The 24959-nt window shown below is 41.0% G+C and overlaps 1 protein-coding gene across 1 annotated transcript in view; it reads left to right on the top strand.

The window, feature by feature from the left end:
• The window catches only part of CDH3 (cadherin 3, type 1, P-cadherin (placental)), a 134533-nt gene that overhangs the window by 32975 nt on the left and 76599 nt on the right, over nucleotides 1-24959 (top strand). The window contains exon 6 of the mRNA XM_010850969.1: nucleotides 4979-5078. Coding sequence (XP_010849271.1) covers nucleotides 4979-5078 — 100 coding nt within the window. The remainder of the gene's footprint in view (nucleotides 1-4978; nucleotides 5079-24959) is intronic.

Below are 24959 nucleotides of genomic sequence, written 5' to 3'. Positions count from 1 at the left end.
TAACCACTGGACAGTCAGGAAGTCCAACGGACGTTTATTTCTAAATATTCAACTTATGTTTTCATGGCACACACAGGTTCTATCAAAATTCAGCAAAAAAATATTTAAAATATCAAGACATAGAGCATCACACAGACTTCTAGCAGTCCTGCCAACTTGCTGAAGGAAGTGGTCCAGGAAAAGAGGGACGAGAATCTAAAACTTGATCTTGGAGCAGAAGACTGACTATAACCTCATTCTCTAACTGGGAGTGCGCGTTTGAGTGGAGCCACATGGAGCTGACCAGTTGTATTCTAGGCAGAACTAAGGTCTCCTTTGTATTTTGTGTGTGAGGTTTCTGAGGGGTAGGGATGAGTTTGGTGTAGAAGAGAATAAATACCACGACCAGTCTAAGGAAGCAAGGAATGTTGACAGTCTTTTGAGTCTCAGTTTCGCAGACTTCTGCATCAAAATATCGGAAAATGGTTTTTAAAAAACGCAGGATTCTAGGTCCTATTCCATGGCTCCAGAATTTGTCTTTTGGGGCCGGGGCCTTGTAACCTGCATTTTGGCAAACATCTCTATCTCTATTGCATGCCAAGTTTGCAGATCAGACTCAACTACGGTAGTGGCGGTGGGACTCATGGGACAGGGAGAACCCAGAGCTTCTGACACGACTAGTCCAGCATGTCAACCACTCTTCTAACCACTAGCCCCACCGCAAGTTGCATCCGCTCGAACTCCATACACCATCACTCCCCATCCCCGGCGCATCCCAGCTCCCCACGCCCCTTCCCCAGCTCTACAGCTGGTGCATTTGACACTAGGCGCTATCCTCTGCGCCACGGCCCCACGTGCACGCCCTCGCGTGCTTTGCCCCGGAAGTGCTCGCGCACGGCTGGAAGTGCGCAGAAGTAGGGGCGCCCCAGAGGGACCCCTGGGGTAGGGAGGCCCCCCCCCCCCGCCTTTGTGGAGTAGGAAATGAGTGGCTTTGAGTCGGAAGGCGGAGAAATGGAAGGGGGCGAACAGGACGGAGCAGGAGAAACAGGGAAAGAGTGGCCAAGTGCGGGCGGAGGACGGAGAAAGGGGCGGCGCGGGCCAGAACCTCGAGGTATGTGCGGGAAGGGGCTCTTCCCTGGGTGGGGAGGGAGCCCTGCGCGTGATGCTTGCGAGAGTCAGGGAGACCTGGAACCCAGGAAGTAGCGGGAACATCAGAGAGGGGACTTAGCGGAAGGTAGGACTGTGAGGTTCTTACAAGGGGACGTTTTAAGTGGTGGAGGGAGAGGCTGCTGGGAGCGGTAGTTGGGAGGGGGACTGGAAGGGAGAGACTGGCCGGACCGTAATCCAGCTTCTTTTGTGGGTGGAGTGAGAGACCGGAGAAGAGTGGGGTGGAGTCGGGTCCTGAGGAGCTAAGTACTTAAGAATTGGGGGACATAGGAAACGATTTGGAAGATGAGGGTGGTAAAGGAATAACGTTTCAAGAGTAAACTTTGGGAGCAGTGAACAGTTTGCAAAGACTGTTTCGGGACTGGTGAGGGTGGGTGGAGGAAGGCAGTTTAAAGAGTAGTTTTCTTGGAAGATAGGAGAAAGGGTTAAACAGCTTGGTGAGATGTCCGAGAGAAAGTGTGTGTGGGGGGAGTGGGGAGCGTAGTTTGGAGTAGGGATGGGAAAGAGAGAAGTCGATAGAGGTGTCCCAGAAAGTGGGCGGGGCTAGAAATAGGAAGTGTTTGTAGCTCAAATTCAAGCGAGAGGAGGAGGGGCTCAAGGGAGAGGGTGGAAAAAGATGGGGACTGGTGGAAGGGAAATCCAGTATAGAGGGAGACCTCAAGCAGAGCTATAAAAGAAGGGGCTTTGGTGTTCCGGGCGGTAGGAGGAGAAAGGGTAGGTAGGTGGGGTCGCAGAGTAGCAGAAGATGGAGAAAACTGGAGTAACTCAGATCGACTGAAGCCATTTTTTCTACCCCTTGTCTGCTGCTGCTAAGTTCCGTCAGTCGTGTTCGACTCTGCGACCCCATAGACGGCAGCCCACCAGGCTCCCCCGTCCCTGGGGTTCTCCAGGCAAGAGTACTGGAGTGGGTTGCCATTGCCTTCTGCAAATACCAGTAATTGATTTCCTTCATCATGGGAATCTTAAGATGTGGTGGCCAAAAAGTTCATTTGGTTTTTTCTGCAAGATTGATCTAGTAGTGCTTAGTTGTCTTTATCTTCATTGGAAACAATTTTGTTAGATTGTATTGCGATAGCTGTCATATTAGCATGCGTTAAAAAAAAAAAACTTAACCAAAATTGGTGAATTTTTGTGTAGCTATTTTAATACTGAAGATGGAAGAAAAAAAACAACATTTCCCACATATTATGCTTTATTATTTCAAGAAAGGAAAAAATGCAACTGAAACACAAAAGAAGATTTGTACAGTGTATGGAGAAGGTGCTGTGACTGATCGAACGTGTCAAAAGTGGTTTGCAAAGTTTCGTGCTGGAGATTTCTCACTGGACCATGCCCCACGGTTGGGTAGACCAGTTGAAGTTGACAGCAGTCAAATCAAGACATTAATTGAGAACAATCAACGTTATACCACAAGGGAGATAGCCGACATACTCAAAGTGTCTAAATCAAGTGTTGAAAACCATCTGCACCAGCTTGGTTATGTTAATCGCTTTGGTGTTTGGGTCCCACGTACCTTAAGTGAAAAAAACCTTCTTGACCGTATTTCCACGTGTGATTCTCTACTTAAACGTAATGAAAACGTTCCATTTTTAAAACAAATTGTGACCGGCGATGAAAAGTGGATACTGTACAATAATGTGGAACAGAAGGGAAGGTGGGGTGAGCAAAATGAACTACCACCAACAACACCAAAGGCCAGTCTTCATCCAAAGAAGGTGATGTTGTGTATATGGTGGGATTGGAAGGGAGTCCTCTATTATGAGCTCCTTCCAGAAAACCAAACGATTAATTCCAACAAGTATTGCTCCCAGTTAGACCAATTGAAAGCAGCACTCGATGAAAAGCGTCCAGAATTAGTCAACAGAGAGCGCATAATCTTCCATCAGGATAATGCAAGGCCACATGTTTCTTTGATGACCAGGCAAAAACTGTTACAGCTTGGCTGGGAAGTTCTGATTCATCCGCCGTATTCACCAGACATTGCACCTTCGGATTTCCATTTATTTCGTTCTTTACAAAATTCTCTTAATGGAAAAAGTTTCATTTCCCTGGAAGACTGTAAAAGGCACCTGGACCAGTTCTTTGCTCAAAAAGACAAAAAGTTCTGGGAAGATGGGATTATGAAGTTGCCTGAAAAATGGCAGAAGGTAGTAGAACAAAATGGTGAATACGTTCAATAAAGTTCTTGGTGAAAATGGAAAATGTGTCCTTTGTTTTTACTTTAAAACTGAAGGAACTTTTTTGGCTAACTGAATATTACCCACTTTATAGATAGGTAAACTAAGCTCAGAGGAGTGAAGTAATTTGGCGAAGGTCATGTGACTAATTATGGTGGAGTCAGTTGTATATGACGCTCTCAGAATAAAGCCCAAGTTCTTTAGACAAAGAACTACCATAACGTCTCTGATATGAGTCCTGCCTGCCTTCCTAATCACCTCCAACACAAGTTTATTCCTACCTCAGGGCCTTTACACCTGCTATTTTTCCTCCAAAACATCTCTTCACTGGGCTAACTCCTTATTACCCTTCAGGTCTCAGTTCAAATACAAGGATTCCCTAATAACACAATGACTTTTTGTCTCTTTGGCCGATTTTAGTTTACGTATTATATTTTTTGTTTGTATACTGTCTAATGTCTGTTCCTACTACTCCCCCACGCCCTTATGACAGGGGCTTTGCCTGCTTTGTTCACTGCTGTATGGCTAGTACTGGCACATAGTAGGTTCTCCATAAGTATTTGCTGGATGAATGAATGAATGACTTTACAGGAAGGTAAAACAGTTAAAAACAATGTAACTTCTCTGGGTATCTTGAAATAACAATTCTTGCATAGTGAGCTTACGAAGATTAAAAGAAATGAAAGAAATCACAAGGCCTAGAGCCACAAGATATATTTTTAAAGAAATGAGGGTTTCAGTTCTCCCACCACCCACACGCTGGACCTCAGGGCATTTGCAGACCTCTGTACTCTGAAAGCCCTTTGTCTCCAGAGAAGGAAGAACCCTGGCAAGAGGGATGAGCAATGCACCAGCACCACTATTTGGGTAATAGCTAGGGCTTTTCTTCCCAGGCTTGTTCTGCTGGTCCCCACACCCCTTCCTGCAGGCAAAAATCTCTATTTAACCAGGAACTGGAACTCTGGAAACCCTGCGGGACAACCGTGAATTGAATAATATATGTCAGGCAGAGAAAGGGGTGCTTAATGAGGGAGGCTGGGTTCTTGTGATCTAAGAAATCAAGGAAACTGTTTTCTTCATCTCTCTTCCCTTTGTGGGAGTGGTACAGAGTAGGGTGGGGGCTTGAGTAAAGAGAATTGAATTAATCCTCTCAGTTCCTAGCCCACTCTTAGTTGGTTTGTGCAAGGCTTTTCTCTGGTTTTATTAATTCACTCTTTCATTCATTTCTTGTCATCCCTCCCCTCCAATCCCATTACCTTCCTCCCCCATTCCGTTTATAATAAATACCTTTGAATTTGTACGTAGCTTTGTCAAGTGTGTAGTATTGTCTTATGTGACTGTGAATTTAATTTTTTAATTAAAAGGATCTACTGTAGGTCACATTGTGTTTCTTACTGTGTTAGCCAGCCTCCAAGATGGCCCCCAGTGAGATCTCCCAGTATTCATATCTTTGAGCAGTCCCTGAAGAGAGCTGAATATTTGCTGAATTGCACTGAATACAGTGCAGTTGTATTGCAATTCTATGCAATTATATGCAAGTGCATACCCTACTCAACAAATAGGCTATTGGCAAAGATATCAGTGTGCAAATTCCAAGGCTCGGGGATGGATGATATCGCAGTATCCTCTTTGCTGCCCTTGATTACCCACTGTAGGGGAAGCCGGCTGCCATGCTGTGAGGACGCTCAAGCAGCCCTATGGAGTGGTCTAAGAAGAACTGAGGCCTCCTGCCAACAGTTCCAACTTGCCAGCCATGTAAGTGAACCATCTTGAGTGATTCTCCCACCCCAGTCAAACCTTCAGATGATTACAGCCCCATCGACATCTTAACTGCAACTTCATGACAGATCCCAAGTAAGAAACACTCAGTCAAGCCATTCCCAAACTTTGACCCACAGGAGTCAAGGGAGATAATATGTTTACTCATTTTCATATGTCACAACATATTTTTTTTTCCTCCACCATTTAAAAATGTAAATCATTCTCAGCTCCAGTGAAGTTGTACAAAAACAGGTGACGTGTCACATTTGGCCCACAGGCCTTTGTTGAGCCCCGGTCTATTTCATTGTTTTAAATTGCTGCATAATTGTTCTATAAGATGCCTTCATCTTATTTTGCATATCTGCTCCCAGTGAGGGGCATTTCTCTCCTTCCCTGGTGGCTCAGACAGTAAAGAATCAGCAGTGCAGGAGTCCCAGATTTGATCCCTGGGTTGGGAAAATCATCTGGAGAAAGGAGTGGCAACCCATTCCAGTATTCTTGCCTGGAGAATTCCATGGACAGAGAAGCCTGATGGGCCACAGCCCATGGCGTCGCAAAGAGTTGGACACAACTGAGCCACTAACACTACACTATTTAGCTTCCACAGACAGCAAATGCAGTAAACATCCTTGGCTGGTGGGAAGGTCCCTGGGATATTTTTCCAGAAATGGAATTGCTGGGTTTCACGGTCTTAGTCTGCTTCTGCTGTGGTGTATAAAGCCCCATTTCCCTATACCCTAGCGACACTTGGTTTTATCCAACTTCCTAATGTTTGCTACTCTGTGACTTGGTTTCTCTTTGTTCTGCTGGCATTTTCCTGATAACTAATGACTTTGAACATCTCTTTGTCTAGTAGCACACATTTAGATTTCCTCTCTAAATTGCCTAGTCATGTTTTCACCCATTTTCTGTAAGATATTTCTGATTTTTTATTGGGAAGACTTCCACATCCCAGGCCTCAGTTTCCCCATGTGCACCACAGTTACCTACAGGGGTCTCCTGAAATGCCATCCTTGTTTCTGCTACAGCCATGTTTCAAATAATTGGAATGTGACTTGGAGTTGAGTTTTTACATATATTATGTAGGAAACTTAGGGGACTTCCCTGGTGGTCCAGTGGTTAAGACTGTGCAGGGGCCCAGGTTCGACCTGTGGTCAGGGAACTAGATCCATAATGCCACAACTGAGAACCTACATGCTGCAAGTAAGACCTGGTGCAGGAAAAAAAAAAAAGCGAGAGAGAGGACTTATTTGTGAATTATAGCTGAGACTTCTGGGTTCAGAGAAGTTGATGACCAGCCCAGAGCCACCCAGAGAATCATAGGATTAAGCAGATGCCTGAATTGAGTTCCATTAGGAAGAGTTGGGGCTGCAGATCAAAATATGGCAGCAAATAGCACTTCTCTTGGGTCAAGTTAGAAATGATGTTTCTAAATGGTAAGAGGAGACAAGGCCTTGGAGAGCATGGAGCCTTCTTTTCCAAGTTGATGGAAGTCAAACTAGTTGTGAACTTTTCTTAGAAGCAGTTTGACAGTTACAGGCCGAAAGCCTAAAACACCTGCACACCCTTTGACTCAGCCAATTCCCTAGGAATTTACCCTGAAGCAGTAATTGGTCAAAGACAAGGAAGAACATGTTTGGTCATGGAAAAACAAAGATCATACTAAGGATCCCACTTCAGGAAATGGAATAGTACATACGCATATGCTATCTTAAGAAAGATGTTCTAGGTAATTCCCTGGTGGTCTAGTGGTTAGGACTCTCCTTTCACTGCTAAAGGCCTGGGTTCGATCCCTGGTCAGAAAACTAAGATCCCCAAAAGCCATGCATAGTGAGGCCAAAAAAAAGGAAGAAGAAAGATGTTCTATAGGAAAATTTCTAATGCTATGGAAAGATGTTAATTCAGTTAAGGTGAGGGGTGAGATCCATTATAAAATAGTGAATACAGAATGATTTCATTTTTGTAGGGAAAAAAATGTATGAAGGAAATCTCTGGGAAAATGCAGTGATGCATTAAGTGCTTGCTAGGGCCATGCACTTGTTTTTAGTGCTTTTTATAGCCTCATTTCATTGTCACACAACTCTTTGAATCGGTACTGTTATCATGCCCATATTATAGGTAAAGAAACTGAGGTCAGAGATACGAAATGAGCTGCCAGAAGTCACACAGATGGTGAGTGAAGAAGCCAGGATTTGAATCCAGGTGCTTGTTTTTTTCTACACTCAGTATTTTAATATTTTTAAAAGCCCTTATTGTAGTAGTTAGTGCCTTTGAAAGTGTGAAGCAGGTCAGGGGTATGTGTTGTGTGGAGAAAAATCAGGAATGGGATGGAGCTTGGCTCACCACAAACCCTATTCTTGCCCCACACCTTCTCTCTTCATTCTCAAAAATATCAAGGAACTCAAATGTTCCATATCTGCTGTGTGACCTGGACTTGTTCCTCACACTTTTGGAGCCCTTTTCCAGATGTGTCACATGGACTGGATTTCTGGAGAAGCCTCCCTGTAGTCTTCCCACTGCCCCCCTCCCCAGAACCCTGAGTAAGAAGTAGGGAGGGACAGCCTTGCTTAGTGGTTCTGGGAAGGAAAGGAGAGAAAAGAACTGGGAGGAGCCCAGGGGCAGAGAGGAGGAAGGTGGCATGGGGAACAGGAAGGATGATGCAGAGGCATAGGAGGGAGGGACAGGTCTAGGGAGGCATCCCCTCCCTAGATCTCTTCTTCCCTGGGGCTTTGAGGAGTGACATACTTTGGTTTCTGAATGTAATTCTGGGAAAGTCTGCTGCAGCAAGCACTGGACAAGGATTTCAAAGACCTGGTTCTGCTCACACCTCACCACTGGTTACCTGCGTCCTTGTCTGTGCTTTCTCTGAGCCTTGGCTTTCTTGAAAGCTTGACTGTTTTCAGGGCTAATCCATATTGTAACATGTGTATATAAAACTTTGGTCCTTTTTATGGTTGAACAATATTTCACTGGATATACCACATTTTGTTTATCCATTCATCAGTTGATGGACATTTGTGTTTTTCTTCTACTTTGTTTTTTTGGCCACGTAGCATATGGGATCTTAGTTCCCTGACCAGGGATCGAACCCACATCCCCTGCAGTGGAAGTGTGGAGTCTTAAGCACTCGACTGCCAGGGAAGTCCCTTACATTTTCATTTATTTTCGGTATATACTTAGGAGTAGAATTGTTGAGTTAAACAGCAATTATGTTTAACATTTTGAGGCAACACCTGTTATTATATAGTCCAAGAGCTAGGAATGGTTTTTATATTCTTAAATAGTAGGGAAAAATAAAAAGAAGAATATTTTATAACATGTGAAAATTATACAGAAGTCAAATTTCAGTGTCCACAAAGAACATTTCATGGGACAGCTGCTTTCATTCATTTATGTGTTGTCTGTGGTGCCTTTGCACTGCAAAGGCAGGGGTGAGTGCTGTGACACACCTGCAAAGCACAAGTGTTTAATTAGCCCAAAGACCTAATAAAAACCTGGTCTTTATAGGAAATGTTTGTCTACCCCTGAACTTTGTGTGGTATTATTAATTATTGTTTGGTGGAGGCAGCTTGGTACGTACTGCCTTGATGGGAACAGGACTCAGGTTGCCAAGTCCTGGCCTAGGAATGTAAAGGGATGAGAGCTCATATCTAGACCCATTTTCTGGATTGAGAAACTTGAGTCCTGCAGGAGGGCTCAGGCTCATGCAAGCTGAGGGGGAAGTGAGGACCTTGATTTTTTCTGTTCCTTGGCAGCCTCCTCCCCTCCAGCTAAGAAGACCCAGTTGTGAATAATTCATGGCTGGTGTTTGCAGAGCACATCTTGCCAGAGCACTTTGATCATCATTAATTAGTCAGAACCTGGCTCTGGCTGTCGCCTAATAAAACAAAAACATAAGTGGCTTCGATATCTCCATTCCTAAAACCAGAAACTTCCATCTCTATTGTGAGGTTTGGTATCTGCAGATTCCTTTTCTCTGCCCTTTACCCCATCACCTCTCAAAGACCTACTGTTTTGGCCTAAAAGTCAGGTTTCCTGAAGGAAGGGCAGTCCCAGGATTGGAGCCTAGTCCTTGCGGCAGGGTGTCTTCTGAGAAGTCACATCCCCTTTCTGCCCCTCAGTCTTTGTTGGGAAGATGAGAGTAGTGATGCCCATCTCTGGGGTTGTTTCTGTTTGTAGAAGTGTTTTGAAAGGAATCCTCCTACACTGCTGGTGGGAAGATAAAATGGAACAGCCACTGAGGGACACTCCCAGTCCCTCAAATGACTAGATGTAGAGTTACCATGTGACCCAGCAACTCCATTCTCATGTATATACCCCAGAGGAAGGAAAATGTGTCCTTACAAGATCTGTACACAAACATTCCTAGCAGCATTATTCAAAACAGCCAAAATATACGGTGCAGCACGGATTATGCCCATTATCTTGAAATAACCTGTAATGGCATAGAACCTGCAAAAATACTGACTTGCTATGTTGTACATCTAAAACTAACACAATATTGTAAATCATATATACTTCATTTAAAAGAAAAAGGAAAAAGACAAAGATTGAGACTGTATTCCAGTTTAAAGGAGGCTAAAGTGATAGGACTGCTACTTGCAATACAGGATCCTGGTTTAGATCCTGGACTGGGAAAAAAATTACACACACAGACACACACACAGTTTAAATATGGACCATAAATTAGATGATAATATTGCTACAATGCTAAATGTCCTGAGTTTGCTCTTTGTACTGTGGTTATGAATGGACATGTCTTTGTTTTTAGGAAATGCATATTGAAGCATTCAGGGGTTAAAGACCATGATGTCTCCAATTTAATGTCAGATTGTTCAGAAAAATGCATACACACATATAAATAATTATGTGAAGAGAGAAAATGAGAAAATATGTGGTAAACAACTGGTTGATATAGAGTGTTTTATACTAATCTTTCAACCCTTCTGTAAGTTTGAAGTCACAGTTGTCCCTTGGTATTCACAGGGGATTGGTCCCAGTATCACTCCCTGCCTTTCCCACCACTGTAGATACCGAAATCCACAGATGTTCAAGTCCCTTATAGAAAATGGCACAGTATTTGCATATAACACCATTCTCACATCCTCCTATATGCTAAATCATTTCTAGGTTACCTATCATACCTAATACAATGTAAATGCCATATAAGTAGTTGCTGGACACGTGGCAAATTCAAGTTTTGCTTTTGGAACTTTCTGGACTTTTTTTCCCCCAAATATTCTCAATCTGTGGTTGGTTGAATCCTTCATTAGGGAACCCATGGATATGGAGGGATGACTATATATCAAAATTACAAATTACAGAAAAAAAAAATGGGAAGGGGAAGACAGCCACATCTAACAAGTACTCGTTTTTCAAATAGCCTTTGAAAAAGTAATAAAGTAGTGGTACAGTTTCCAGAAAGTGAAAGAAAATAAAGGGAAATACATCAAGTGTCAGCCGTGCCCAGGTGGTGCCTTGCCCTGTGGGGACATGCAAGACTTCAGGCCCTAGGTAGCTTGGATTGGAATCTGCTGTTCACCAGAGCTGATGGCCTGGGTGAGTGATTTATATTCTCTGTGCTCCCGTCCGCCCCTCCCCTGTGCAATGGGGCCAAGACATCCAGCTCCTAGAGTTACCACGAGAGTCATGGGCATACAAAGCAAATATTTGTGACAGTGTGGGCACACACACTGAGGCTCTTGTAAATATCAGCTGCTGATACCCGGTTGGTGGGATTAGGAGTGAAAGAGTCTGTGTATTTTGCTTTTGTTCTGTTTTGTTTTTATTGACATTAACATTATATTACTTCGAGCTATACAACATAATGATTTGCTGTTTGTATATATACAACTATATATATATTGTTATATTGTATATACTGGGCTTCCCTTGTGGCTCAGCTGGTAAAGAATCTGTCTGCAATGGAGGAGACCTGGGTTGGGAAGATCCCCTGGAGAAGGGAAAGGCTACCCACTCCACTGTTCTGGCCTGGAGAATTCCATGTACTGTATAGTCCATGGGGTCTCAAAGAATCAGACACGACTGAGTGCCTTTCACTTTCATATATTGTTAAATGATCACTACAGCATGTCTAGTTGATATTCATCACCACATGTGGTGGTGGTGGTTTAGTCACTACACATAGTTACACATTTTTTTCTTGTGATGAGAAGTTTTAAGATCTATTCTTAACCAACATTCAGATATGCACTATAGTATAATTAGCTATAGTCCCCATGTTGTATATTACATCCCATGAGTTATTTATCACTGGAAGTTTGCTCCTTTTGACCCCTTTCACCCATTTTATCCACCCCCCACCTCTGGCAATCATCCATCTGTTCTCTGTATCTGTGAGTTTGGGTTTTTTGTTTTGATTTTAGATTTCACATCTAAGTGAGCACACATGTTCTGTGCTGGACTTATTTCACTTAGCATAATGCTCTTGGTCAGTGTATTTTTAAAACTCTGTCAAGTCAACACACAGTAATTTTTTAATCAGAGCAAAAACAAAACATCAAATAAAAATGTCATTCACGTTATTTTTTAGGGGATGAGGGGAGACTCCTTTCCAATGGCTCAGCGTTTCCCTCTTGACCTCCATCTATCTCTCTTGCTCCCATCCTCCTCCTCAGCCCCCTCCCTTCTGCCCACCAGATCGCATTCCTTCCTTCTTTCCCCAAAGAACTATAATGAAACTCTTACTCTGTAACTGACATTTCATGGTTCTCAATATGAAATCATGCTCCCACATGGCCTGGTTTCCATCTCCTTCTCAGCCTTGGGAAGCCGAGGCAGGAGTCAGCAGAGCCCAGGATGAACCCTGTGTTTTAAGGATGAGGTGAGCTCTAGTTGTTGACTCTTCACTCTGTGAGCGTCAGGTACTGCCTGTGCTCAGCCCCTTCCCTGTGTTCTCTTGATTGACCTTCAAAACAACCCTATGAGGAAACCGAAGGTCAGGGAGGTGGAGTAAGTCACCCAAAGGCCTCTCAGATGGTTGCTGGAGCTGGCATTTGAATCCACTCTGATCTGGCCTTAAAACTGGGAGGCGACACTCCTACTTCCTCAACTGACAAGTATATTCCGAACCCCCCACACCAGGCATCAATGCTCTCGTGCTAGTTTTATATCAAAACTAGCCACATTCAGCCCTCCCATCTCCATACCCTTTATAATATGACTTAGCTACTCTTCCATATAAAAGGTAGGGTCTAGTTCCCCAGGCCTTGAATAGGGACCAGTCTTACTTTGGCCAATAGAGTGCTGGAGAAGTGATGGTGGATCACATTCAGGCCCCAAGAAGCCTTGCATGCATGACAGCAAGCCCAGGCTAGACTGCTGGATCATCACGGCCCAGTCACCCCTGCTGCCCAGACAGAAGCCAGCCAACTCCAGACATGAATGAGACCTTCCTAGCCCCACCAGCCACCTGCTGACCTGCCAGCTGACTGACTACAGATACATGAATGAGCCCAGGTGAGATGAGCAAGCCTGCTCAGAGCAGCAGAACCACCCATCTGGCCCACAGACTCATGAGCAATTGTTTTTCAAGCCACTGAGTTTCATGATGGTTTACTATACAGTAACAGTTAACTAATACAGCCCTTTAAAGAGGAAATGAAGTGGGAGGCTGACTCCAGTATCCTAGAGGAAAGAATCCTGACTTAGCAAACATCTATTTAATATTTACTGTGTGCTAAGCATTTTTCAAATTATTTATTTACTTATTTTTGGCAACACTTGGTCTTCATTGCTGCGCCCGGACTTCCTGAAGTTACAGCGAGTGGGGGCTACCCTTTGTTGCAGAGTGCGGGCTCAGTAGTTGTGGTGCATGGGCTTAATTGCACTGCGGCATGTAGGATCGTCTTGGACCAGGGATCAAACCCATGTCCTCTGTATTGGCAGGCAGATTCTTAACCACTGGACTACGAGGGAAGTCCCTGTGTCTGGATGCTTTCACTCAACATTATGTCCATGAGATTCATCCATGTTGACTGTCATTCCAGCCCATTCATTCCCATTACTGTTTAGTGTTCTACTGGGTGAGCCTATCAGTTGATTTGTCTGTTGTACTGTTGATGTCCTGGAAGAGTATGCGGTCTTGGCAGTGGTGCAATCAATGAAAGCAATAATGGACAGCAGACGCTTTTTCAGTGTTATTATCTGAGTCAACAGGCCCTGCCCACCTGGAGGGTGAAACATTGCCTTAATACGTGCAGGACTCAGAATAGGGAGGGTTTGGATGAGAGATGAGAACATGACCAGGTAGACAGGTGCTTTCCCAAGTTTTCAGAGTTCCTTGGGATTGATTACCTTTATCCTACTGTTACCTTACAGAAAATAGCTGTTCGCTGTCTCCCTCCCCAGTAGGTGGTGGAGCTGAGTAAATCTTCTTCATTGCTAAGTCATGGACTGCAGCACACTAGGCTCCTCTACAATAAGTATCTCCCGGAGTTTGCTCAAATTTGTGTCTGTTGAGTTGGTGATGCTATCTAACCATCTCTTTTTTTGCCTTCAATCTTTCCCAGCATCAGGGTCTTTTCCAGTGAGTTGGCTCTTTATCTCAGGTGGCCAAAGTATTGGAGCTTCAGCCTCAGCATCAGTCCTTTCAGTGAATATTCAGGGTTGATTTCTTTTAGGACTGATTGGATCTCCTTAGAGTCCAAGGGACTCTCAAGAGTCTTCTCCAGCATCACAGTTCAAAAGCATCAATTCTTTGGTGCTCAGCTTTCTTTATTATACAACTCTCACATCTGAAAATGACTACTGTAAAAACCATACTTTGACTATACAGACTTTTGCTGGCCAAGTGATATCTCTGCTTTTTAATATGATATCTAGGTTTGTCATAGCTTTCCTTCTGAGGAGTAAGTGTCTTTTAATTTCATGGCTGTAGTTACCATCTGCAGTGATTGGAGCCCAAGAAAAGAAAATCTATCAGTGCTTCAACTTTTTTCCCTTGTATATGCTGTGAAGTGATGGGACCAGATGCCATGATCTCTCCTCTTTCACCCTCATCAAGAGGCTCTTTAGTTCCTCTTCATTTTCTGCCATCAGAGTAGTATCGTCTGCATATCTGAGGTTGTTGATAGTCCTCCTGATAATCTTGACTCCAGCCTGTGATTCATCCAGCCTGGTATTTCACATGGTGTATTCTGCATAGAAGGTAAATAAGCAGGGTGACAATATACAGCTTTGTCATACTCTTTTCCCAACTTGGAAAAGAACCAGTCAGTTCTTCCATGTCTGGTTCTTAACTGTCACTTCTTGACCTGCATAGAGGTTTCTCAGGAGACAGGTAAGGTGGTCTGGTACTCCCAGCTCTTGAGGAATCTTCCACAGTTTGTCCTGATTCACACAGTCGAAGGTTTGAGCATAGTCAATGAAGCAGAAGTAGATGTTTTTCTGGAACTCCCTTGCTTTCTCCATGATCCAACAAATGTAGGCAATTTGAGGCTTATGTCTAAGCCTCAAATCCCCATCCCTGTGCTAAGCTTGAGGCTGGCACATAATGGGCCCTGGGGAAATGCTTGCTGAACTGGATGAGATTTAGGTCAGTTCAGGAGAGACCCTCACTGCCAGGCTAAAGAGTTTAGACTTAACACTCAAAGGCAGTGGGAGCCATTGAAGGTGTCTGAGCATGAGGAGGTTCTAATCTATAGATTGTTTTAGAAAAATTACCTGAGCAGCATCAGTGAGGGAGAGGATGTTTTAGAGAGAGGGAAACTTCACATGGGACAGGGTTGGGGGAGATGGTTATAGAGAGGGCCATTAAGAAGCTTTTGTAGAAAGTAGTAATGGCCTGAATTAGGGTCGTGGAGCAGGGAACAGAAAGGAGAAAAACAACTTGGGCCACATTTCTCTTTTCAAAAGATGAACTCTGATCTCATTTTTATAAAACCATGTATTATTTGTGTGTCCTATAATATATGCAAAGGGTCTTATAAATCACTAGGCTTGACACTAGCCAACCGAAGAGGCTTCTGGGGAAATGGCATTGTGTGTGTGTGTTTTCATGAATTATTTTTCATCCTTACAAAAAGCCCTATGAGGTAGGATGGTATTAGTGCCACTTTACGGATGGAGAAACTGAAGCTCAGAGAGAGTGAATCACTTGCCCAAGGTCACACAACCAGTACTTTTCCCACTCCAGTAGACCTTCCCCAGTGACACACTGAAGGAATAATCAAGGCACCTCCATCATTAATTGGATGGGGGATGGGAGGAGGGGACCAAGAGGAAGGGGTTAAAAATGACTAGGATGCTTTGAGACTGATCAAGTGAAAAATAATCAGCAAGTCAGGAGAGACTGCTGGGTTACTGTGGGGAGATTTGGGCCAAAGAAATGAATATCTAACGATGGAATCTGATGCATCAGATCAGAGCTTAGAGGGAAGTCTGTTAAGTACACTCCTTGCTCGCTGGCCCTGCCACTGAGCATTTGAAGCCCCTTAGCAACTGGACATTTTACAGAGAAAAAAATTTCAGCCCCACACTTCCAGGCAAATGGTGTGTTCTGAGTGCTTGGGTCCTTCTGCATCAGCAGCTTGTACTTTCTGTGGCTCCATGTGGCCTGATTGACCAGTTTTAAAAGGCCTGCTGATGAATTTGAGATCTCAGGCTTCCATCTTCTTTGGTCAGCAAAGACGAAAAGGCCTTGGCATGAACACGAGGCTATTATTCACCGAGAAGACATTATAAACCTCAAGAACGCAAGCCCAGCAGGCAGGAAAGGCCACCCAGCTTACTAGGCACGCTGTGTCCTCATGGGTCCGTCCAGCAGAATTCATTACTAAATCCGCAGCAGGCAGGAGGCAAAAGAGGATTTCATGTAAACTGTTTGGGAGAAGCACTTTGAATGCAACTTAAAGTTCTTAGAGCTCCAGAGCTTGAAATGCTTGTGACATTTCAAGTTGAGGTTATTCCTCCCTTATCCTTCACCAGGACCAACCCTGGGGAGGAAGAAAAAAAGGGAGAAAGTGTGGTGATTAGGTGTATTAGTCAGGGTTGTCTAGAGAAACAGAACCAATAGGGTGGATATAGGCATATAGAACGAGACTTACTGTGAGGGATTGGCTCATGTAATTATGGAGACTGAGAAGTCAGCTCAGGAAAGCTGGAGATGTAGTACCAGTCCAAACCCAGAGCGCTGGCGGAGGAGAAGGGGTAGCGGTAGAAGTCTTAGTCCAAGTCCAAAGACCAAGAACCAGGAGCGCAGGTGTTCCTGGGCAGGAGAAGATGGATGTCCCAGCTCAAGCAGAAAGCAAATTCACTTTTTTTCTGCCTTTTTGTTCTATTTAGGCCTTCAGTGGATTTGATAATGTCCAGTATTGATGAAGCAGTCTTTTTCACTCATTCTGGTATAAATACTAATCCATTCCTGAAACACTTAGATGTAATGTTTTGCCAGCTATCTGGGCATCCCTTAGCCCAGGCATGTTGACACAAAATTAACCTACACTGAGGGGTAGGTTTGGAAATCTGTGACACTGAAGATGCAATATGTTCAGGCCCTAATGTATGTTTTCAGTTAAATATATCTTGGGGTGGGGGGAGCCAGTTCGTGGGCATAGGATCTAAAGAATTCACAAAAGGAAATTAAAATTGTATGTAACTATATTACAGGCTCACCATGTTGCACAGCAGCAGAGGGCAGTACTCCCAATGAATTCTATTCACAGAGGTGCACATTGTAGTGGTCTGTAAGAGGATACTCAACTTCTCCCAAAGGAAGAGATGTACTCAAGTCGTGTCCAGCTCTTTGAGATCCCATGGGCTGTAGCCCACCAGGCTCCTCTGTCCCTGGGATTATCCAGGCAAGAATACTGGAGTGGGTTGCCATTTCCTCCTCCAGGGAATCTTCCCGACCCAGGGATCAAACCAGCTGTCTCCTGTGTTGGCAGGCAGATTCTCTACCAGTAAGCCACCTGGGAAGAAGTGCTAATTGAAACAATAAGGTGATGTTTTTCATTTACTGAATTGGCAAAGCTCAAAGTATTGCTAAGATCCTGTGTTGCTGGGAGTGAAATTTGGTAACGCCTCTGTGGAGGGTGAAGTGAATACTATGGATTGGCTCTCTCCACCTGGGTCATTCACCCTCTTCTAGTTGTTGATGTAGGAAAGCTAAATCCTACGCTTCCCAGACTTCCCTGCCCGTAGGGTTCCACCTGCAATGAATGAGAATTCCTGTTGCTCCTTGTCAGCAGTTAATGTACAGCACTCTGGATTTTGGCCATTTTAATAGGTGTGTATTTCATTGTTTTAACTTGCATTTCCCTCATGACATGATGTGGAGCATCTTTTCATATGCTTACTTTCTGTCTTCTCAGATCTTTTGTGCTTTTCTTAATTGGGTTATTTGTTTTCTTGTTGTTGAATTTTAAGTGTGTTTTCGTTAACAGTCCATTATCAGATACATCTTTTGCAAACACAGTCTGTGACTTGTCTTTTCATTTTCTTAAAGGTGTCTTTTACAGAGCAGAAGTTTTTAATTTTAATGAAGTCTCCAGCTAATTAGTTCTTTCTTTCAGAGATTGTGCTTTTGGTGTTGTATCTAAAAAGTCATTGCCATACCCAAGGTCATCTAGATTTTCTCATATGTTATCTTCTACTAGTTTTTATAGTTTTGTGTTTTATCTTTACGGTCTGTGATCTATTTTGAGTTAATTTTTGTGAGCAGTGTAAGTCTGTATCTATATGCTTTTTTTTTTTCCATGTGAATGTTCAGTTGTTCTGGCATTATTTGTTGAAAAGACTATTACTCTCCATTGTATTTTTTTTCTCTTCTGTCAAAGATTGGTTGACTATATTTCTATGGGTGTATTTCTGGGCTCTCTGTTCTGTTCTATTGATCTATTTGTCTGTGCTTTTGCTAGTACCACACTGTCTTGATTACTGCAGGTTAATAATAAATCTTTAAGTAGGGTAGTGTCAGTCCTCTAACTTTGTTCTTCTCCTTCAGTATTGTGTTGGCCGTCCTGGGTCTTTTGCCTCTCCATATAAACTCTAGAGAGGTTTGTTAGTGTTCACAAAATAAGTTGCTGGGATTTTGATAAGGGTTGCATTGAATCTAGTGATCAAGTTGGGAAGAACTGACACTTTGACAGTATTGAATCTTTCTATCCATGGACATGTAACTTCTCTCCATTTATTAACTTTGATTTCCTTTATCAGAATTGTGTAGTTTTCCTCATTTAGACCTTGTACTATTTTGTTAGACTCATACCTAAGTATTTCATTTTGAGGGATACTAATGTAAGTAGTATTGTGATTTTAGTTTCAAATTCCACTTGTTTATTGCTAATATATTAGAAAGTGATTTTCTTTTTAAAAAATAATAACCATGTGCCCTGCAGCCTTGCTATAATCACTTATTATTTCCAGAATTTTTTGCTTGATTCTTTCTAATTCTCTACATAGATGATAATGTCATCTGTAAACAAAAACAGTTTTATTTCTTTCTTCTCAGTATGCATCCTTTTTACTTCCTTTTTTTGACCTTAGTCCATTATTTAGGACTTCTAGTATGATGTTGAAAAGCAGTGGTAAGAGGGGACATTTACCTTGTCCCTGATCTTAGTGGGAAAACCTCAAGTTTCTTACCATGAAGCATGATGTTAACTTCAGGAGGTTTGTAGATAATTATTTATTCAGTTGAAAAAGTTCCCCACTATTCCTAGTTTACAGAGAACTTTTATCATGAATTTGTGTTGAACTTTGCCAAATGCTTTTTCAGCATCTATTGATATTATCATATGATTTTTCTTCTTTAACTTGTTGATGTGATGGATTACATTGATTTTCAAATGTTGAACCAGCCTTGTATACCTGAGATAAATCCCAATTGGTCATGATGTATAATTTTTATACATTATTTGATTCAATTTGCTATTGTTCTGTTGAGGATTTTTGCATCTGTGTTCATAAGAGATATTGTTCTGTACTTTTCTTTAATGTCTTTGTTTGGTTTTGGTATTAGATTAATACTGTTTTCATAGAATGAGTTAGGAAGTATTCGCTTTGCTTTGGTCTTCTGAGGGAGATTGTAGTGAACTGGTATAATTTTTTCCTTAAACGTTTGGTAGAATTCAGTAGTGAATCCATCTGGGTCTGATGCTTTTTGTTTTGAAAGGTTATTCATCGTTTACTCAATTTTTTGAACTGATAGAAGTCTATTTAGATTGTCTACTTCTTCTTGTGTGAGTTTTGACAGATTGTATCTTTCAGAAAATTGGTCCATTTGGGTTATCATATTTGTGGACATTGAGTTGTTCATAGTATACCTTGATTATTTTTAATGTCCTGGGGATCTATAGTGATATTCCCTCTTTCATTTCTAATATTAGAAATTTTTATCTCTCTTTTTTTTTCTTAGTCTAGCTAAAGGTTTACTGATTTTGTTGATCTTTTCGAAGTACCAGCTTTTAGTTTTGTTGATTTTCTTTATTGGTTTGCAGTTTTTAATTCCATTGATTTCTGCCCTAATTACCATTTCTTTTCTCGTCCTGATTTTGAGTTTTATTTTCTCTTAGGGAGTTCCCTGGTGGTCCAGTGGTTAAGATGCCACACTTCCATCGCAGGGGACACATGTTCAATCCCAGGTTGGGAAAGTAAGATCCCACATGTAGCATGGCATGGCCGAAAGAAAAGGAAATAATTTCCTTATTTTTCTGGTTTCCTATGGTGAAAGCTTAGAGGATTGAAGTGAAATCTTCTTTTCTAATGGATGATTCAGTGCTCCAAGTTCCTAATACATGATTCAGTGCTACAAGTTCCCTTTAAACATGCATTTTGCTGCATCCCACACCTTTTGATAAATTGTATTTTCATTTAGTTCAAAATGTTTTAAAATTTATCTTGAATTTTGACCTGTGTGTTATTTAGAAGTGTATTGTTTTTTCTTCAAGTACTTGGGGATTTTCCAGCTATCTCTCTGTTATTGATTTTGTGTTTAGTTCCATGAAGTCTGAAAGCAGACATTGTATGATTTCTGTCCTTTTAATTTTAGTGAGATATATTTTATAGCCTGGAATGTGGTTTGTCTTGGTGAATGTTTCATATGGGCTTGAGAAGAATATATATTCTGCTGTTGGAGGGTGAAGTAGTCTATATTGATGGTGTTTGATGGTGTTGTTGAGTTTATGTCCTTACTGATTTTCTGCCTGCTGGATCTGTCTATTTCTGATAGAGGATTGTTGAAGTTTCCAGCTGTAATAGTGGATTCATCTATTTCTCCTTACAGTTCTATAAGTTTTTGCCTCACATATTTTGATGCTCTGTGGTTAGGCATCTACATGGTAAGGACTGTTATGTCTTCTTGGAGAATTGACCCTTTTGTCATTATTCAATGCCCTTCTTTATCCCTGATAACTATCCTTGTTCTGAAGACCAAAATCAGTATAGCTGCCACTGCTTTCTTTTGATTAGTGTCAGTATGGTATATCTTTATCCATCCATTTACTTTTAATCTATATGTGTCTTTACATTTAAAGTGGGTTTCTTATAGACAACATATAGTTAGATGTATTGGCAACAAATTCTCTAGATTTTTGTCTGAGAAAATCTGTATTTCTCCTTTCCTTTTGAAGGATAATTTCACAAGGTATAGAATTCTGAGTTGGTGAAATTTCTCTCTCAACACTTCAGCAATTTCACTCCATTTTTTTCTTGTTTAAATGGTCTCTAATTGATCCTGTATAGGTAATTTTCCCCCCTTCTTTTTTCTTTCAGGATTTTTCTTTTTTTGACTTCCCATAGTTTGAAAATGATATGCCTAGTGAAGTGTGGGAGTAGGGCAACATTTATCCTATTTGATATTATGTGAGCTTACGGGCTCTGTGGTTTGGTGTCTTGACATTAATTTGAGGGAATTCTCCATCATTATTGTTTCAAATATTTTCTGTTCATTTTTCTCATCTCTTTCTGATATTCCCATTACACATATGTGACACCTTTTGTAACTGTCCCACGGTTCTCATTATTACATTCTGTTTTCTCATTGTTTGATTTTTCAGTTTTGGAGGTTACTACTGAAATATCTTCAGGCTCAGGGATTCTTTCCTCAACTGTGTCCAGCCTACTAATATGCCCACCAAAGGCATTCTTCATTTTTATTGCAGTGTTTTTGATCTCTTGCATTTCTGTTTTGTTCTTTCTTAGAATTTCCAGCTCTCTGTTTATGTTGCCCATCTTTCTCACATACTGTCTACTTTATCCATTGGAGCCCTTAGCATAATTGTTGTAAATTCCTGGTCTGATAATTGCAACATCCCTATCATGTCTGAGTCTGAATCAGGCTCTGATGCTTGCTTTGTCTCATGAAATTGTATTTTTGCCTTTTTAAGGAATCTCCATACCATCTTCCATAGTGGCTGTATCAATTTACATTCCTACCAACAGTGCAAGAGTGTTCCCTTTTCCCACATTCCCTCTCCATCATTTATTATTTGTAGACTTTTTGATGATGTCCATTCTGACCTGTGTGAGGTGATATCTCATTTTAGTTTTGATTTGCATTTCTCTAATAATGAGCGATGTTGAGCATCTTTTCATGTGTTTGTTAGCCATCTGTATGTCTGCTTTGGAGAAATGTCTGTTTAGGTCTTTTTGCCACTTTTTAATTGGGTTGTTTGTTTTTCTGGCTTTGAGTTGTATGAGTTGCTTGTATATTTTGGAAATTAATCCTTTGTCAGTTGTTTCCATTGCTATTATTTTCTCCCATTCCGAGGGTTGTCTTTTCACCTTGCTTATAGTTTTCTTTGCTGTACAAAAGCTTTTAAGTTTAATCAGGTCCCACTTGTTTACTTTTGTTTTTATTTCCATTACTCTAGGAGGTGGGTAAAAGAGGATCTTGCTTTGATTTATGTCATTGAGTGTTCTGCCTATGTTTTCCTCTAAGAGTTTTAAAGTTTCTGGTCTTCCATTTAGGTCTTGAGTTCAGTTTGAGTTTATCTTCGTGTATGGTGTTAGGAAGGGTTCTAATTTCATTCTTTTACATGGAGCTGTCCAGTTTTCCCAGCACCATTTATTGAAGAGGTGTCTTTGCCCCATTGTATATTCTTGCCTCCTTTGTCAAAAATAAGGTACCCATAGGTGCATGGGTTTATTTCTGGGCTTTCTATCTTGTTCCATTGGTGTATATTTCTGTTTTTGTGCCAGTGCCAAACTGTCTTGATGACTGTAGCTTTGTACTATAATCTGAAGTCAGGAAGGTTGATTCCTCCAGCTCCATTCTGCTTTCTTAAGACTGCTTTGGCTGTTTGGGATCTTTTGTGTTTCCATATGAATTGTGAAATTTTTTGTTCTAGTTCTGTGAAAAATGCCATTGGTAGTTTGATAGGGATCGCATTGAATCTGTAGATTGCATTTGGTAGTATAGTCATTTTCATAATATTGATTCTTCCTACTCAAGCACATGGAATATCTCTCCATCTGTTTATGTCACTTTTGATTTCTTTCATTAGAGTCTTATAATTTTCTGTGTACAGTTCTTTTGTCTCCTTAGGTTAGTTTATTCTTGGATATTTAATTCTTTTTGTTGCAGTGGTGAATGGGATTGATTCCTTGATTTCTCTTTCCGATTTTTCATTGTTAGTATGTAGAAATGCAAGTGATTTCTGTGGATTGATTTTGTATCCTGCAACTTTGCTAAATTCACTGATTAGCTGTAGTAATTTTCTGATATTATCTTTAGGGGTTTCTATGTACAGTATCATGTCATCTGCAAACAGTGATAGCTTTACTTCTTTTCCAATCTGGACTCCTTTTTTTTTTTTTTTTTCTTCTCTGATTTCTGTAGCTAGGACTTCCAGAACTATGTTGAATAATAGTGGTGAAAGTGGACACCCTTGTCTTGTTCCTGATCTTAGGGGGAATGCTTTCAGTTTTTTACCATTGAGTATAATGTTTGCTGTAGGCTTATCATATATGGCTTTTACTATGTTGAGGTAGATTCCTTCTGTGCCCTTTTTTGAAGAGTTTTAATCATAAATGGGTGCTGAATTTTGTCAAAGTCTTTTTCTGCATCTATTGAGATTATCATATGATTTTTATCTTTCAGTTTGTTAAAATGGTGTATCACATTGATTGATTTGCGTATATTGAAGAATCCTTTCATTCCTGGAATAAACCCAACTTGATCATGGTGTATGAGCTCTTTGATGTGTTGCTGAGTTCTGTTTGCTAAAATTCTGTTGAGGATTTTTGTATCTATGTTCATCAGTGATATTGGCCTGTAGTTTTCTTTTTGTGTGTTGTCTTTTTCTGGTTTTGGTATCAGGGTTATGGTGGCCTTGTAGAATTAGTTTGGAAATGTTCCTTCCTCTGCAGTGTTTTGGAAGAGTTTTAGAAGGATAGGCATTAGCTCTTCTCTAAATGTTTGATAGAATTCTCCTGTGATGCCATCTGGTCCTGGGCTTTTGTTTTTTGGGGGAGATTTTTGATCACAGCTTCAATTTCAGGGCTTGTTATTGGGTTGTTGATAATTTCTGTTTCTTACTGGTTCAGTGTTGGAAGATTGAACTTTTCTAAGAATCTGCCCATTTCTTCCAGGTTATCCATTTTATTGCCATATAGCTGTTCATAATAGTCTTTGATAATCCTTTGTATTTCTGCATTGTCTGTTGTAACCTCTCCTTTTTCATTTCTAATTTTGTTGATTTGATTCTTCTCTTTTTCTCTTGATGAGTCTGGCTAAAGGCTTGTCAATTTTGTTTATCTTCCCAAAGAACCAGCTTTTAGTTTTACTAATCTTTCCTATTGATTCTTTCATTTCTTTTTGCTCAGATCTGTATGATCTCTTTCCTTCTACTAATTTTGGGGGTTTTTATTCTTCTTTTTCCAGTTGTTTCAGGTGTAAAGTTAGGTTGTCTATTTGATGTTTTATTTTGCTTCTTGTAGGATTGTATTGCTATAAACTTCCCTCTTAGAACTGCTTTTGCTGCATCCCGTAGGTTTTGAGTTGTCATGTTTTCATTGTCATTTGTTTCTAGAAATTGTTTTATTTCCCTTTTGATTTATTCAGTAACCTGTTGGTTATTTAGAAACGTGTTGTTTAATCTCCATGTGTTTCTTACAGTTTTTTTCTTGTGATTGATATGTAGTCTCATAGTATTGTGGTTGGAGAAGATGCTTGATACAATTTCAATTTTCTTATATTTACTGAGTTTTGATTTTTGACCCGAGATGTGGTCTATTCTGGAGAATGTTCCATGTGCACTTGAGAAGAAGGTGTATTCTTCTGCATTTGGATGCAATGTCCTGAAGATATCAATAAGATCCATCTCATCTAATGTATCATTTAAGACTTATATTTCCTTATTAATTTTCTGTTTTGATGATCTGTCCATTAGTGTGAGTGGGGTATTAAAGTCTCCTACTGTTATTGTGTTACTGTCAATTTCTCCTTTTATGTCTGTTAGTGTTTGTCTTATGTATTGAGGTGCTCCTATGTTGGGTGCATAGATATTTACAATTGTTATGTCTTCCTCTTGGATTGATCCCTTGATCATTATGTAGTGTCCTTCTTTATCTCTTGTAATCTTCTTTATTTTAAGGTCTATTTTGTCTGATATGAGGATTGCTACTCCAGCTTTCTTTTGCTTCCCATTTGCATGGAATATATTTTTCCATCCTCTCATTTTCACTCTATATGTGTCTCGAGATCTGAAGTGGGTTTCTTGTAGACAGCGTATATATGGGTATTGTTTTTGTATCCATTCAGTCAATCTGTGTCTTTTGGTTGGAGCATTTAATCCATTTACATTTAAAGTAATTATTAATATATATATATTCCTATTGTCATTTTCTTAATTATTTGGGGTTGATTTTGTAGATCTTTTTTCTTCTCTTGTATTTCTTGACTATGTAAGTCCC

This window comes from Bison bison, unplaced genomic scaffold, assembly GCF_000754665.1.
Source record: "Bison bison bison isolate TAMUID 2011002044 unplaced genomic scaffold, Bison_UMD1.0 scf7180017864297, whole genome shotgun sequence".
NCBI lineage: Eukaryota > Metazoa > Chordata > Mammalia > Artiodactyla > Bovidae > Bison > Bison bison.
The sequence above is the reverse complement of the archived record's forward strand: the minus strand, read 5'-3'. Positions and strand labels throughout refer to the sequence as shown.